The sequence below is a fragment of the Schistosoma mansoni genome, chromosome 4 (genome assembly GCF_000237925.1).
Source record: "Schistosoma mansoni strain Puerto Rico chromosome 4, complete genome".
Taxonomy (NCBI): Eukaryota; Metazoa; Platyhelminthes; class Trematoda; order Strigeidida; family Schistosomatidae; genus Schistosoma; species Schistosoma mansoni.
In genome coordinates, this window is record NC_031498.1 from 2,380,827 (window position 1) to 2,400,139 (window position 19,313).

At 31.4% G+C, this 19,313-nt stretch overlaps 1 protein-coding gene across 1 annotated transcript in view; it reads left to right on the top strand.

Moving 5' to 3' along the window:
* Window positions 1-3,333: 3,333 nt before the first annotated feature.
* Window positions 3,334-19,313, top strand: part of Smp_150140 (putative pi3kinase) — a gene marked incomplete at both ends in the record, with an annotated part of 54,963 nt that continues 38,983 nt past the window's right edge. Inside the window, 2 exons of the mRNA XM_018796529.1 lie at window positions 3,334-3,706; window positions 3,878-3,975. Of these exons, the coding sequence (XP_018651662.1) occupies window positions 3,334-3,706; window positions 3,878-3,975 (471 nt within the window). The remainder of the gene's footprint in view (window positions 3,707-3,877; window positions 3,976-19,313) is intronic.

A 19,313-nucleotide genomic window follows, 5' to 3' on the forward strand; every position in this document is an offset into this window, starting at 1 on the left:
CTCTATTTCTTGAGATGATACTATATCGAATTTTTGTAAGAAAGGCTTTCACCTTGTTCATGTGTATATCACATAATTGGACCACATAATTTGTTTTATGTTAAAAGCTTCATAATTATAACTAAGTCATTAGCTTATTGCGGCAACCTACAAAGTTACAGAATAATAAACCTCACATTAAAGCCTTAAAGTCTAGTTAATTCCAAGAAATAACAGAAACGATATGGATATACTTCTTATAATTAGTTTAAAATAAGTGTTGTGATAAATGCTTCAATATACATTTAACTAAATTATAGTCACGAATTTGTAACTTTTTTGTAGTAACCTCTTCTACTTACCTTACAAAATTAAAGAAAATGTACTCCAGTTGTTAATCAGCTGTAATCTAATGTTAGGATATAAGCTTATTTTAAATTTTCGGCATTCGGGTACATTACCCTTTTAATATTCTAGTATTAGATTTAATTTTGATTGCTTGAAATTATTTCCAACGGGAAGTTAAAGTTTCTTTTCTTATCACAACTAATTAAAATATATCGAAATCTTTTTTTGCAAACTCTCTTTCTTCACACCATAGGAGCTCGCTAATTTATATGAACGTAGTAGAATACTCACACGTTTGACTGTTTCTTGGTAATAGTGGCATAGGCAGAAAAGAATCCCATCAAGTTCATACTTAATAAATACATAGAACACTGTTTAGAATGGTTAGGAAGTGTAGTAATCACATACATCATAAGTTCAGTACTATTTCACTTGGTCATATCGACAATAACCTATTTTTAAACAATATGTAGATAATGTTGGTGTTATTTTCTTTCTTTATATTACGCCTTTTAATAAACATACCAAGACCATTAGATGACAACATTTTTCAACTAGACCTGTACATACAGAACTAAGTATTCTGTTCATCGCTTGTCACTTGATGGCAATATTGAGGCAATCCATAAAGGATGCGCATATGCCAATAAGAGACTGATCAATTGTAGTCCTAAACATCAACAGGAAGATTAGAAGAAACAATACAAAGATGAATTACACTAAAAACGATATTATGTACATAGTCATGTTGAATCAGTATAAATATTTTCATTTATGGTTTAACAGTCATTACCTACCCCTACATATTTACCTACTCGTACATTATCTTATTATTGTTCACGTATTTAATTTTATTTCTTATTATGTTGAGTGATATTGCAATCAACCAATCAATTTCATTACCTTTGCATAACAATCTCTTTTATCTTGATAATGATTACTTGTAACTATAACATTCATTCTACCTTGCATTGCTACTTTCCAACAACTAAATCTTAATCATGAATATTCCCATACTTTCTGTCCTATTCTTCTTATTATTCTCATTTTCATTTCGCTTCGAATGTTTGTTTAAACTTCACAAACTAAAGTATTTTATCAGAATTAGAGTCTGTGGAGGTTTTAGTAATTTTAATAGCTGAATTCATGAGTCTACCTTAGCTAGATCACCTTGTAAAACCTGAATGCACTGGACGGCCGTTTCTTCCCACTGTGGGACTCTTCGACAGTGTGCATCCACGATCTCGCACTCGAGAGTCGAATTCAAGATTTTCGGTCTCACGCGCAAACAGTTAGCCTCTAGACCACTAAACCGTAATCCAAGGGTGTAAATTTCTAACTGAGGAGTCCTATACTAAGACGAAGCAGCCATCCAGTGCTTATAGGTTTTCAATGGTGGTCTAGCTTAAATCAACTCATGAATTTAACTATTAATCTTAAACATCAGTTAATATTTCTGTTGATTATTATAACTTCAGACTATATCCAGCTGATGAGATTTTGTGGTATTAAATAAAATTTTATTTCATTTTACAAACCTTGTTTTTATTGCTCTGTTTAGATTTATTGGTGTAATTTCTGGATAATTATTACTAGAAACTGATGTCAGTTGGAGAAATAGTGAAAACCAAAAGTTCTAGAACTAAACAGACATTCAATGACTTGCTGTTTTTCAAATTTTTCTAAATGACTCTAGATCATGATTGAGACCACTTTCATATTTTAATTTTATTCTTAAAACCATATGGAGAAATACTGACTGAACGTATTTATTAAGACTAGCTCACCCAATTGTCGTAATATCGAAATTCAGATATTTATATGGCTATCGATTCCCAAGGATGTCAAGTCTTTAGCATACTAGCAAACTGCAAACAATTTTATAATCGTTTAGATTATAAGCCCAGACTGACGATTTTAATAGTCTCTCTGAGTTCAAATAATACAATACCAAGAGGTGAGATAATTCTGCTGAAGAAAATATTGTTCGCATAAAATCAGTAATAAACGGCTCAACAATTAGCTGATCATACTAGAAATTTGAATAACGTATATTTAGATCACTGTAAAAAGCAATTAGCTAGTTATATCATTAAAAACACCATATTTTAGATATTTTGAGCCTAAAATTACAATAAATTAGGTTGACCAATCAGATAAAACTATAAATTGGGTAAGTCAGGATTTTTTCCTCCGATTGGCTATTAAAATTATTTTGCCTAAAATAGTAGGATTGTAATCAAATCAGATATAAAGTTTACTTTGTCATTATATTCAAACACACATAAATGCAATGTATGATATGGCCAAACAGTTTAGTTATTTAGTTGTTTATTAATAGCTACCAACAACTGCGAACTATAATTATTACAAATACATTAGTTTAGAGAAGTACAACAATTATTACTTCCATATTACACAATTTAGAGGAATATCATAACAGTTAAGGCAGTGAGATTTTCTATTGACTTTACAAGTGTCTGATATTAACTCAAACAGGTGCGAAATATATGTTTTACTTTTGCAACCTGTTCAACGGAATGGAAAGTACACTATGATAACACCCTACCTATTACCTCCATGGCCCTAAATATTATTCAGTAACCCTTGGAATTATTAACAATACTATTATCAACGAATCTTTTGACAAACACATAGACAGAAAAACCTTAAAATATATTCTTCACGTTCATTTAGCAATCGATCATGTGTATTCTATGATATTCAATTTGGGGCAAAAAGTAAAAACAGACCGTACAATCAATAAAAAAAACATTTGAATTCTATCAGAAGAATCTACATTATCATATTATGGATAATCGTGACAGAAAGAAAAATAAATCAGTCTCTTGTTTAGATGAACAAACCGATACTACCACATCTGTTAATCTCAACAAACAAAATAATATGAACACTAATATTAATAATACTGATGAAATTACCAGTAATAATAGTAACAATAAACACTTTACGACTTCATCGCCCTCAACTTCATCATCACCAAAAATGAAAGCATTAGGAACAACGATAACACCGATTAAAACACCGCCAGTGAATAATCCTGTTCGGCAGATTATGAATACATCATCTCACTCACCATTATCACTATCCTCTGATCAATCAACCATAGTATCAGTTAAAGCAAGTCAAAATATTGATAGTGAAAATCAAAATGGTCAACTGCAATCATCGTCATCATCATTAGCACAGAATACAAACAACACAACTAAAGTGGATACTAATAATATTCATAGTTTTTCATCAACTGATTCTGGTCGTAGTAGTATAAGCAGTAGTCAGACAAGTAATGGTGAAGAAATCTCCGAGAACAGATATGATAAAACTAAAGTTAATACACTGATGGTTACCAAAACTGATGGTAGATCAGATAGTCATAAATTAGATGGTAGTAGTAATAGTAATAATAATAATAGTAACAATGATAACTCTATTGATGGTTTACCGTCTGTTTCAAGCGAACTGGATATCTATTCTGATGTAACACTTATTCCAAGATCAAATGTAAATGTTGACTACACTATAAAACCAGGTAAAAAATCTACGAAACGTGTTAATGGACGTAAACCAGTCAAAGGGATTAAAACAACTACACGACATAATGTTGGTAGAACAAAACAAAATGAACTGGTAAGTTGAAACTAAATAAAGAATTGTAATCTTTACATATATATTAACGAAAATTAACTCTCAAGAAGGCGTCTTGTGGTGATTGTATTAATTTACCAGTTGAATTCATTAGTCCATCAAAGCTAGAATACCTTGAAAAACCTGGGAGCACTGGATGGCCATTTTGTCTTAGTATGGAACTTCTCAGTAGTGCGCATCCACGATCCCGCTTGCTAGATTTCAGTGAAAGATAATTCACTATTCGGTTATTCTATATCTCTTTGGGAAGTAATATTTAAAAGTTTGATTCTTGAGTGGCGGACGTGTGTGGATATATATATATATATATATATATATATATATATTTGCTTGTCTTTCTACGCGATTTAAACCTATTAAATAGATCCTTTGTTATCATTATTTGTCTGTATTTGTATGCCCTAATCTTCGTGAAACAGTTTTCGGTCACTGATAATGTGCATTATTTTCCTTAAACAAGCATAATTGCAACTGATATATAGCATGGTTAAGTGGTTAATGAAGAATTTAGTCCGCTTATATTAATCGTGCAACTCTTTTGAGAAGCATTCAGAAATATTGATCAACATATAACGTTTCATTTTATCATTTTAATTGAGTTCTAAAATTTCGGATTCTGAAGCAGATGACTTAGTACTAAGTGGGGTAAACTTGAAATATTCTAGTAATTACTGATTTCTGAATTCTCATGCTTTCAATAAAATGTTATGAAATAAATTATAGTATATTATTCTAGGTTATGATTAGAAATACAATTGAGTAAGCTAGTCTCATCCTGTTTGCGGCTTATCGACTGTAAATATCTGCATCTAGATTTTGAAGCTCAAATTGTGAGTCTATTTCAGTATTTATTGTCTAAAGAACCGAAGCGTTTTACAATAAACTACTGAGTTCATATCCCCATTACCTGTTCACTGTATATGAGGTTGTTAGTAAACATTTCTATTATTTTCTTGTTGATATTCAATATTTTAACTGATAGGCCTTAGTTAACATATGTATTTCCTAAATATGTGGCTCGATTCACCTTTTCTGTTACTACATTTGGATTGTTACTATCAATCAAAACTGTTTAATCACAGTACTTGTCGAAAATGAATATAATATTCTTCTAAGAGCAGTACTCTATTCTTCCTGTATAGTTCATAATACCACTACTCTTCATCATGAGGATAAAAGCAGAACTTCATCTAAAAAATTAATAGCATCATGTGATCGCTTGAATACTGTTTAATAAAGCATTTATCTGATGAACACAATAGTTTATGATAAAACTTTACCGTTATTACTATCATATTACTATGTTTTCAAACATTAGACCCTATTTAAAAATAGCAAGTTAATTATGTTGCTAGTTTGACAAGAAAATGCTATATTCATTCTATGGATATATATATGCCCTTGTGTCTATGTAACCATTGTACTAATACAAAATGATCCAATCCATCATAGCTAAAACAATAATTAGTTTTGATGGAATCTTCTCAGTCTGTATTCTCCCATTAATGAAATATATTAAATATTGATTTTAACATGACTATTTGTAAATATTATATAATAAAATAATACAATACAATTAATTTACCATATATTAAATTTCATAGTTGAAAGCGTGAATCAACTGAAGCTAGACCACCATGGAAAACTTGGAGGCACTGGACAGCCGTTTCGTCCTATTGTAGTAGGTCCTGGGTTCAAAGCTCGTGAGGTAGGATCGTGGATGTGCACTGTTGAGGAGTCCCACAATAGGATGAAACGGTCGTCCAGTGGTTCCAGGTTTTCCATGGTGGTCTAGCTTCAATTGACTCACGCTTTCAACTATGAAAATACTAAATCTCCACAAAACCCCTTCTGATCATATATTAATTACAAATGGATATAAAGCAACATTTTAGGTAACAATAGAAAATACTTTATATATGAACTTTCGTCTAAATTAGAACGAATAGTTTCACTGTATTTGGGCGCCGAGTTGATGTACAACATGAAATAGGATATTCCTTGAAAAAGCTTGAACCGGATTGCCAGGCGAAACATTGGATTTACTTTAAATTCATTCGCTGAGATATTACAAATATATTATACCTATTTAACAGAAAATACTGATAATATATATTATGTACTATTAACAAGTTGAATTACATATATTCTTCCTTTATAAAATGAATAATTGATTTTATACTTAAAAATAATAATAAATTATTAGTGATATATTCAATATTCAATAGAGGTGAATTTTATCAAATTACTTTTTTATTTGTAAGATTTTGCAAATAATTAAGATTAAATCAATATTTAAACTTTTAGTTACTAACCTAACTGTCTGTATGATTTGATTTTATTAAATATTATTAAATAATGATTATACTTTAAACAGAGATTTCAGTAATTTTATAGTTGAAATCATTAGTCATTTGAAGCTAGACCACCATGGAAAACCTGGAAGCACTGGATGGCCGTTTCGTTCTATTGTGGTAGGTCCTGGGTTCGAATCTCACGTGGTGGGATCGTGGATGCGCACTGCTGAGGAGTCCCACAATAGGACGAGACGGTAATCCAGTGCTTTCAGGTTCTCCATGGTGATCTACCTTCAATCGACTCATGAAAATACTGATATCTCCACAAAACAACTTCCGAATGGGTGCTATTGAAATTTGGACAGAATATATGCTTGTATGAATCAAAGACACTTTTGATTGTAAAAGGTTGCTTATAATTAACGACATTGATTATATAATGAGTTACAACAATTTGATTGAATCTAAAAAATTATTTTATAAATAGGCAATAGTATAACATGACTGGAAGCTGAAAAGTTTACGTCAAGTCACTGAACTTTCATCTGTAGTACAAATTTTAAAAAACGGGATACATAACCTTTCGATATAACGGATTAAAAGCGGATTCAAGGCAATAAACATCTTGATTGCATTTACACTTTTAAATAACTTTTGACAGATATTTCATTTGATAAATCTGAGAAGGATCTATATTTTTCAGGTGTATTGTTTGATTCGAACGTTCTAAGTATGGGACCGTATTAAGGAATCAGGAAGGAGTATTAAATTAAAATAAAAAAGCTTTTAAATACCGCTTTTTTTCTTACTACACATTAGTTTATATCGTTTCGCGATGAAACTACTTGGTTTCTACGAAACTGCCCTAAAATGTAAATTTTTTCAATGATTGTCCGATGAATACGAACTAATGAAGGTTTTTTCGTTAAGTTCATGATTTCGAAATTGAAATAAACGTTAACGATGGGTCGATACTTGGATTTGATAGTTATGAACAAACCATGAACAAAAGCCTTATATATTTATTTTGTATTGTTTGTTGTAATCTTCCCACTGATGTTTAGGACTGTAATTGATCAGTCTCTTTTAGGATAAAACGCGCATCCTGGAATCCACTGCTAGCCATCATACATCTTTACTTAAAAAGTCCTACATGTTATTTATATGTGTTTGGCAAACATTGATAGAAAGATACATAGACAAATACACATTGTTTGTAAGTCTTGCCCAATCGATTATTGATTTTAATGTAAAAAAGAAAAAAAATGACAAACATTTAAGGGAGTGGCATAGTACACATTAAAATTTATTTAGTGTGAAAAGGAATGAATGAAAATTAAACTTATTATTAATGTAACAAATTAATGAGTGACTTTTTTTTGTTACTTAAATCGATACAAAAAGAAATAATCTCAAATAAAGTTCCTGTCATGTGATTTACATTACTGGCTAGAAAAAATGTAACAGTTTACTTTATTAAAATTTTGTATTAGGGTAAATGGAAAATGTGACCGAAATAAAAATGGTAATTAAAAGTTTTAATGTGCTAATTTATTTCTACATTGTTTTTTTTTAAATAATGGGAATGTTATTTTTATAAATATTGTCCACCATAGTTTAAGTTAGTTGTATGTTGATTGATATATATTAATGCTTCCTTTTATTATAAAAGTTTTATAGTTTCTATGGTCAATCACTACTGACGCCAACTCATTATGCTGTTTAATCGAGAAGGTTGATTAGGAAATGTTTACTGAGTGATTTAGTTAAATTATAGAATCAGCCAATAAATTTTTTGACCATTAGATAAGGGCCTACTGGAATATACAGACTTTCGACCTTAAGTTTTCGGGATAGTTATATTTTACGGTTATAGACTTTTATAATGGTATAGCTAGAAATTAACAACAATAACCTAGGTGTTTTCATTCTTAATCTTTCTTGAATCCTACATTCTAATGTAATATCGCACTTTTAAAGCTGTGACTATATTTTTGTTACTCATAATCAATAATCTCATTTTTTTGGACTCATTACAATTTCAACCTTTTGAAATCCTTTGATTGTACCAATCAAAGATGTAACAATTTGTCCCTACGAACATTTATACTACATCCAACGTGGTTAAGGCTTGAATAAATTTTTACATAAGTACTCAACCTAAATAAATCCAGGTATTGAACTTTTAAAGTATCATTAAATATTAAGTTCTCCAGACGAAAAACATGTGATTAAACATGTAAACCAAAAAAGAAAAAGAAACTAACTTGCTTTAAAGTAACGATAAACCAACTTCATTTTGCAAATCATATGAAATTAATTTCATAAATGATCGTATATGTAAATTATAGTTTAAATGAAAAATATTTAAAAGGAAAACATGCATTATTTATTTCATAAATGATATTGTGGTGTGGGTTACTTATATCCATATAAGTAGCATATAGTGATGGTCAGGTATAGAATATATTTCAGCAGAAGATCGATAATGAAAGAACAGGAACGGAACGCAGTTGGTATGAAAATGCATGGACGATGAAATCAAAGATGATGAACTGATATTTGCAGAAGTAGTAATCAAGATTGAGGCAATTGATTGATAGTTTGCAAAGTAACTATTTATTATATGGTTGTTAGATTTTACTGAGATATTTTGTGCCCAATTACATTATATTGTTCACACTCGTCTTCTTGTTCACTACAACATGATACTATTTAATAACACAATGAATATTCATCTAGACCACCAGCCATGTTACCCACACACCAGTAAAAATGGATATTAACCAATGTATTGCTCTATTTTTCATTCATCATATGTAATGAGGTAAAGTGCTTATATTTTCAGGACTCAGCTGAGTAACAGATATAATAAACGATCGGAATATATGATTTAAAATTATCATACTCACAATGATTTCTTCCAAGTAGCTATTTCTGTTTCTCATTATCATCTTCTGAATCATTAGTAAATACAGTAGGGCAATACATTGTTTGTTTTGCGACTGTTTAACATTCTACAGTTAAGCTTCTATATTGTATGAAAACCAAGACTTTTTCGTCTAAACGTAGTAACAATATCGTTAAGCTATTGAAATTCTCATTGTACTCAATTAGTAATTAAATGTGATTACTATACGAACTCATCTGTAGATAATTCTCGTTTCTGATATAGAGAAGCTATTTGGAACCATAAAGTACTGAATAATTTATTGTAGTGGTTGGTTGCTATTAAAATGTTTAAGATATTCATTGGTCTATTCAGTTGAATGTGTCTCCAGGTGATGTAAGTCGAATTCACAATAATTCATCAATATTTAAAAAGAAATCTAAAATGTAATCTAATAACTCGAAAAAGAAGTAGAACATTACAGCGCACTTCATGTGTTTTATGCTAAATGATCCATATAACATTAATCAATACGAAAAACTGTGAATATTTACCGCTTACACTTCTGGTACATTAAGTATTACTGCATAGGATTTACATATAATATCATAGCAAAATCAAACATTGTCCAGTAACATGATTGTTTACCTATTTTAAAAGCCCTAAATATATTGTAAACAGTTAAAAACATATATATTAAATAACTGTTGAGTAAACTGTGAACATATATTTATATGTATATATATATATATATATTCTGTAGTTGAAATCATGAGTCGATTGAAGCTAGCTAGTGGAGTTCAACCAGGTCTGTTTTGAGATGTCAACTAACTGAAGACAATGGTGAATGGTCGCTCAACTTCGTGAATCAATTGAATTTAAACATTAACACCGTTGGATGACAGCTCAGTGGTCTGGTGATTAAGCGCTCGCTCGCTAGACTGATAGGTTCTGGGTTGGAATCTAGCGAGGCGCGATCGTGGATGCACACTGCTGAGGAGTCCCACAATAGGACGAAACGGCCATCCAGTGCTTCCAGGTTTACCATGGTGGTCTAGCTTAAGTTGACTCATAATTTCAACTATAAAATTACTGAAATCTCTACAAAAGCCCCTTCTGATATATATATTCATTTCTATATGATAGATTGTTATATATTAAGACTGAGATAAACTTATTACAAATGTCCATAAAAATTTTGTGAGTTTTCAATGACATCTTTGGGAGTGAAAATTCTATAGACAAATAAGTTAATCACTAATTCGCATTGAGAAATCATTAGTGAACCACTATAAAAACTAAAAATCTATCTGAAATAAGAACAGTTATATATACACAAAATAATGACGAATTAAGTTGTGAATAGATGTTGTTTGGCTTTTTTTCTCACTTAACACATATTACTAATTAAATTATATTCTTTTTTTTAAACAATTCACTGAACTCGTTGAAATTGTCTTCATATGTTTGGTTTTGTTATGATTTAATTATTATTGAATTTGGTTTTCTACCTGAGGGAACTTTGTTAATACTCTTCAAAATAAGGTTATATTGGCAAAACTGATTGAATATGTATGAGTAGTTATTCAAGAATCATGGATCAATTTGATGTAGTTTATCAAAATTGAATAACATAGATCAGTCTAGTAAGTTTTATATTTTACAACATTTAACCAAGTTATAGAACATGGTAGAAATTAATTTCCGGGATTTATGACCTTTTAAACAAAAGAATAAAATTTGTTTCCTAAATGGTTCTTTGTTCAATATTATTTCGCTTAATGTTATGTATTATCATAAATCGATGAAACGTAGATAATAATAAAGTTGGTTAGCTTTAAAATGTTTACACTTTTTATATTGTTGTTATTTTGACACATTTTACTGGATTATATTCACATTCCCTGGAATTGATGAATGAAGAAACAGTTGAAATAGTTAACTATATTAGAGAGACTGACCAGTTGAAGTCCTAAACATCAATGGGAGGATTCAAACAAACAATACTAAACGAATTTAAACTTCACCCTATTGCATAAGCAAATGGCTATCAGAACTCAGTAGCCGAGTGGAAAATGCGGTGGCATTTGAAGAGAAAGTTACTGGGTTCGAGTCCCAGAGTGAACATCAACGCTGAGATGCAGGTACATCCAGCCGATGAGTCTCAAATAGGATGAAACGCGAGTCCTGGATTCCACTGCTAATCTTTGCTTACAATGCGTGTGAAATAAGGCAATATCGATGTAATACGCACAGTATGCACATATGCCAATAGGAGACTGACCAGTTGCAGTCCTAAACATCAATGGGAAGATTCAAACAAACAATACTAAATGAAATTAACTATATTGTTTGTAATTAACAATCAATTCGTATAAAATAGACAGTTTAAATATTTTCTGTTAAAAAGTCTATTACAAAGCATCCATGTTCACTATCCATGTATATGGAGATTTCGTTTCTTTTTTTGGTGTGAATCTCAATAATTTTGTTCCTAGGGAAAATCATTTGAAATTAAAGTCTTTTGAAGTGATCGATTTGAATAATACAATGTTCATAGCGGTAATTGACAATCTATTATCAGAATTTGTTTGTGAAATCGTTTGTAAACTACATTATAAAGTGGTCGTTTAGTCTTGTCCTCAGTACTCATTAAAATCTGTTTGACATTATGTCCGGTAAACAAACAGACAAATACCGATATATGTTCATCATCCATATTATCAGTCTCAGTGAATTGAACATTAAATAACAAGATAATCATCATATGATTAGTTGAATTAATGAGTCAATTAAAGCTAGGCCACCATGGAAAACCTGGAAGCACTGGACGGCCATTTTGTCCTAATGTGGGACTCCTCAGCAATGTGCACACACGCTCCCGCACATGGGATTCGAATCCACGACCTATAAATTTCCATCATCAATAAAATGCTTTTTCTAGTTACATACAACTAGCCACGTTGCATCAAACTATTGTTCTTTGTTTTGAATAGCAATATTCATAGATTCATAATAATTTTATTGAAAATATTTAAAATGTGAGTAGTTATATCTTCAAAGCTAAAATATAACTGAAAGTTAACAGTTTGATGATAAATAAGACGAATTAATTAAATGTACAATTTATAGAACAACTATTGTCCGAAACTTTTTTTTAAAAATCTAACAGTTAAATGAGTATTGATAGCGTTTTATCTACGATATTATACGAACAGGTTAATCATGCTGTGTTTAATCAGCGAAACAATATTTTAATGTCTTTTGATCCAAACAACATGACGTTTTTTCTAAAACTGCCTAGAAATCTTATAGTCTAAATATAACCATTCACGTGTGTAATCTACATGCAATAATTAATAGTAAATGAATAAAGTCCACTATATCTATTGAATCCTAGATTCTACATAAAAACAGCTTGAATGTATTGTAAAGCTGAATGCATTCATCAGTAAATAGGGATATATATATATATAAATGGATTTTTACTTGGGGTACATACCTTTAAAAATGCTTTAACAACGTACACGAAAGAACATACCTATATAATATAGAAAATTCGAAGAAATACTTATTTATGAAACTATGTATTAACGGGTAAATATATATTTATATATCACGTCACATGATACAAATAATTAGTATAAAGAATTAGTTAGTACACGCCTATTCCAAAAATACATATAAAAATAAAATTACGGGGTACAACTATGTTTATCATTATATAGATGAATACATTTAGTTTATCTTACTACTCTACAAATCATTGGTAATGTATATACACAGAGATTAAGAATCTTTTAGAATACCTTAAATTATATAATTACGAACTATAGTAAAACAAATGATACATTCTAAGCATAGATGGATAGTGGATAGCAGTGGAATCAAGGACGCGCGTTTCATCCTATTTGGGACTCGTCAGCTGGATGTACCTGCATCTCAGAGTTGATGTTCACTCTGGGACTCGAACCCAGTACCTTTCACTTCAAACGCAATCGCGTTTTCCACTCGGCTACTGAGTCCTGATAGCCACTTGACGAGTTCCAAATAGGACGAAACGCGCGTCCTGGATTCCATTGCTAGTCACTATCCATCTTTGCTTATAATGCTTGTGAATTAAGGCTATATCGAGGCAATACGCTCAGTATGCACATATCCCAATAAGAGACTGACCAGTTGCAGTCCTGGGCATCAATGGGAAGATTCAAACAAGCAATACTAAGTGAATTCAAATGATGCATTCATTTCACTTAATATAGATGTCATGTTTAATTTCAGTGTAGTTTTTTTAACTGACTGATATACTAACTAAAGAACCATCTGAAATAAAGTGGAACATTGAATACATATTACATTTTAGTTCTGATCGAATTGGAATTGTGAAATCAAAAATCAACACCTAAGAAATTTATTCACTTCAGCTAATACTAGATTACTAAGTTGGAATCTAGTGGTTTATAATATAAGTGTACTTATATAATTTATCTTTTTTATGACAAAGTTATGAACTAAGGTAGAAAGAAAATTATTTCACTGTGAAAATTAGAAAGCAACTATAGTTAAATAAGTGAACTTGGATTAACAATAGTATAAAATTTGTTTGCTTAAGGTCACGTGAAATTTTGATCATAAGAATCCCGCTTAGATAAACGCTAACTTAGACTGATATAAAGTTGGTATGAGAATCGAAATTATAATGTATAAATTCCACTGAAGAAAATGCAGTTCAGATTTATATATGCATTTAAATTAATGTTTCCTAAGTGGAATAATTCACAAATTTAGCCAGGATATATATATATATATATCAGCAAAAGATATGTAAAAGCTATTTGAAAAGGTATGCATATTTACGCAAATTACTGAAAGTCACATGACATAAATAAACCATTTGGCTAAGTATAACATCATTGTATTTATACATGTGAATTCCCCTAGATCTATGGTAATAATGTTTGTTAATTTATAAATAACTGCCTTTTATATTTCTATCTGTTCTACAAATCGAAGCGAGTGGAAAATGTATCTAGATGTGTACGAAATGAAAACACAAATTTAACCACATATAAAAAACGTTAGCAATAAAATTTATTTATATCGTGAAATGTTGTTGTACTAAAGTATTTATATCCTATATAAATTCAAAACTAATCCAAGTCAGACCACAGCTGAAAACTTGTAAGCACTGGGATGTTGTTTCGTCCTAGTATAAAACTTTTCAGCATAGTTCAACTTAGGATCAAGCCTAAACGTTTAACCTCTAGACCACTGACCCAGAATTCAGTGGTGCAAAGTCTAACAACAATTAATCCGTGATATCGCGTGATCAACTTCTATTATGTTTCTCAGATAACTTTATGACACTCGACATCGTTTAGCTCCACTGGATATAACTTCTGACTGGAACTCCGAAAATTACTTTTCATAGATAGTCACTAGTGAGAACGTGATAATCGTCAGTATGACATATAAATAAAACACAAATGTTTCGTTGACCGATCAAACTCTGATTTCTTTTGAGTAAGCACAAAGATTTTTCATTAGCGATGATGATTTTGAAATGTATTAAATCTAACCCAATTCAGTCACTTTGCCTGGTTTATTATACCATATAATAGCTAGTAATTTTCGAATTCCAAACATTATTTATATTGAGTACTATATTTTTGGTACAATATAGAATTCTTAGCACAAAGTATTTTAGCGAGTTTCAGTTCCTTATTTCTTAATCGATATTGACGATAAATATTGAGTGACCGCCGTTTAGATATTAGCATTTCAGAAGTAATAATATTCATTTTTGTCAATGAATATTGCTAGACATCAAAGTGTCTCCGATTGTACATTTCTGTAAGTTGTACAGCGAAAGATGGTAAACATTTCACAAACACACATGAATAGTTTATGTAATGACCTAATGATCTGTTAAAACAAACAAGGGAACGGTTAACTTGTTGAAATATCTAGATGACAGGAACATGTAGCCCAAATATTCAAACAGGCCACCTTGTACTATTTATTTCATAAAGATTTGATTAGTTTGATTACACCAGTTATTCTAAAATAAATACAGTTAGATATGATTCATAGAAGAAAAAGTTTAAATTCAAAGGTTTTCTTCATGTTAGCTGAATAAGTTGCTGTAAAAATAATACTATTATACTATACAACAGTTCACCTTCAAATTCTGCAGTTGTACACCTATATGATAATGGGATATTAACTATTCAGGTTATTTTTTGATTCAAGAATAAAATATCTGCTTCGTTCAAGTCTTTGGTACGAGCATTATTAAGTCGATTTAAAAAGTGGAAATCTCAGAGATATAGGTTCATGATAATAACGTTTAAGTAGTCTCTCTATGAGTTAATCTGCATTGATTGTTTGAATCTTTCTATTATTGTTTAATGAAGGAATGTTTATATTATCTTATTGAAACTGAATACCCGAAATAATACTTGATATGTGTTAACAATTGCTCCTTATAAAGGCCTTTAATCATATTGTTTATATATTGCAATATATTCAAATTAGTTCTGTTTATTACTTTGAATTACTTTCAATCACTCAATAACACATTCCTATAGATTTTTGAGTCATGACTGAGATCATAAATAGATTAATTTTAGATTCCATTGAAAATCTGGATGCACTCGACATCTATTTTGTCCTAGTGTTGAACTCCTCAGCAGTGCGCATCCACGATTCCGGACCTTGGATTCGAACACAACACATTCAGTCTAACGCTCAAACACTTAAACTCTAAACCACTGAGCCGACATTCAACAATGTTAATGTCTAACTTCAACTAATCCACGTTATTGCGCGACCGTCATCAAACTCCATCCATTATAAAATATCTCATCATTTATACTAAACTGCAAAAAGAAAAACACTTGAAACACCTTGGATATACTAAAACATAATCAAGTCTCCAATAGTTTCTGTAGACTATAACTGCATAAGTTTTAAAATATCCATAGTATATTATTTAACTGTCTATCACTCTAAATTCGATTAGTATTGTTTGTTTGAATCTTCCCATCGATGTGTTAGGACTGCAACTGGTCGGTCTCTAGTTGGCATATGTGCATACTGAGCGTATTGCCTCGATATAGCCTTAATTCACAAACATGGTAAGCAGAGATGGACTCAGTGGCCGAGTGGATAACGCGATGGCGTTTGAAGCGAAAGTTACTGGGTTCGAGTCCTAGAGTGAACATCAACTCTGAGATGCAGGTACATCCAGCTGACAAGTCCCAAATAGGACTTGACGCGCGTCCTTGATTCCACTGCTAGCCACTATCCATCTCTGCTTGTCTATCACTCTGTTTGTTACTTCTAGTGACTTATGAATCTTCAACTATTCTCAAAATCATAGTTACCACATTCTATTCTTATCACGAACAAGTTATCAGTTGACAACTATATTTCTAATAAATAATCTGTATTTATCTATCGTTTATTTGGGAGACAGTTATAGATACGAAAAAGGAAACCTTAAGAAAATCAATTTTTCTTATCTTTCAGTTTATCGTTTTTTTTAAAAAAAAGGAAACGAATTATTTTCTTTTTGACATTTATTATATATGATATTAGTTATATTATAAGCAAATATTGAATATTATATGTATATACTAGGATAGATTTACATAATATATACTTAAATCATTTTTCATCAAACTGAATAAGTTTACCTACTTATTAACTACTTAAATAAAATAGAAAAAAAAATCCCAAAGAAAATAGAACAAACAATTCATAATGAACTAAATGAAAAGAACACAACAAAGGTGAATCATTTTGTAGCATTCTAATCATAAAATACTTATATGCACGCATAAATAAATAAAAATAATAAAGATTCTGACCTATTTTTCTTTTCTTTTTTTCTTTTTTCTTTTTTTTTGAAAAAAAACACAACTTTGTTTCATTCTTTTTTTTTCTTCTTGTTAACGTCAAATATGATTCAAGATTATTCATCATCATTGATATCCTATTTCTTTTACTTATTTTATCTTACCTCACTTTCCGACATTCTTTTTTTCCCCTCTATTCATTTCTTTCAACTGATTATTATCATTTATTACTGTTATTTCTTATCATTATAAATGATAATAAAAGTGGGGGGGGAAGAAAGAAATGAGCCATGAATGTATCAAAGTAATGTTTTTTTTACTATAACCTCATGTCCCTAATCATATTTACTTACCTATCTGATGATCGACCTATAATTAAACGATACATTTCATGAAAGAACAATAATTATTCCTTTTTTTATGTATTTTTAGAATATAGATGTAGGAATTACAGTATTGCATAAGTTCATAGTTGACCCTTTTAATCATCATTATCATCTTATTTATAAATATTTGATTTAGTGATGTTATTCAATGAACTCAATATACAGTTTTTAGTTTCTCAATGAATTTCCTTTAGAATGATTTCGTGCTCAGTTATGATAACTTAAAAAGTTTTAATGAAATAATATATACTTCAGGAAACGTGAACAATAAATAACTAAAATAAAATCAAATACATTAGAAGCAATCAGGACATTTTGTTGAAATATCTGGTTCAGTTGTATCTAGTTGATATAATGATTAATAAGTTGTTTACACAAATATATTATAGTTGAAATCATCAGTGAATTGAAGCTAGACTACCATGGAAAACCTGAAAGCACTGGACGGCCGTTTCGTTCCAGCGTGGGACCCCTCAGCAGTGTGCATCCACGATCCCGCACCGCGGGATTCGAACCCAGGACCTACCAGTCTCGCGCGCGAACGCCTAACCTCCAGACCTCTGAGCCGATATCTAACGGTGTTAATGTCTAACTCCAACGGATCCACGAAATTGCAAAGCTGTCCACCATTGTCTTCAGTGAATTACTGCCTCACAACAGACAAAGTTAAACTCCATTGATTACGGCTTCTCACTAGAGCGAAATGGTCGTCCAGTGCTTCCAAGTTTCCCGTGATGTTTTAGCTTCAATGGACTCATGAACTCAATTGTCAAATAAAAGGATTTTTTATATTAAAAAAAATTAAAATTATTAATCATCATCGTATTTAATATGTTGTTTACAATGGACATACAATCCTACCATTACTTACTTACGTAGGCCCGCTAACCCTCATGAAGGAGCATAGGTCACACACCAGTATTCTCCATTCAAACCTGTCCTGGGTAATCCATTCCAGTTCCTTCGAGTTGCTACTCATCCTTTTTATATCTGCTTCTATTTCCCGGCGTAATGTGTTCCTTGGCCTTTCTCTTCTCTGCTTCCTTTCAGGATTCCAGGTTAGCGCTTGCCTCGTGATGCAGTTTGGTGATTTCCTTAATGTAGGTCCCATTCTCGTCCAACGTCTTTGCCTAATTTCCTCTTCAGCTGGATCCTGGTTTGTCCTCTTCCACAGTAGGCTGTTACTGATAGTATCCGGCCAGTGAATGTTGAGTATTTTGCGGAGACAACTATTTATAAATACTTGTACCTTCCTGACGATGGATTTAGTAGTTCTCCACGTTTCAGCTCCGTACAGTAGGACTGTCTTGAAGTTCGTATTGAAGATTCTCGCTTTGAAATCAGTTGACAGCTGTTTCGAGTTCCATATGTTCTTCAATTGTAGAAATGATGCCCTTGCTTTGCCAATCCTCGCCTTTACATCTGCATCCGATCCTCCTTGTTCATCAATGATGCTTCCCAGGAATATTTCCACTTCTACTAGAGTTTCGCCATCAAATGTGATTGGGTTGGTATTCTCCGTGTTGTATTTGAGAGTCTTGCTTTTTCCTTTGTGTATGTTGAGGCCTATTGATGCAGAGACTGCTGCTACATTTGTTGTCTTCGTCCGTATCTGTTTGCGTGTATGAGAGAGGAGGGCCAGGTCATCTGCGAAGTCCAAGTCGTCTGATTGGTCCTGAGATGTCGATTGTATTCCATGCTTCCCGTCAGATGTCGAGGTCTTCATAATCCAGTCAATCACCAGAAGAAGGAGGAAGGGGGAGAGTAGACAGCCTTGTCTGACTCCAGTCCTTACTGGAATTGCTTCTGTCAGCTGCCCTCCATGCACCACTTTGCACTGTAGTCCGTCGTATGAATTCTGGATAATGTTGATAATCTCCTGAGG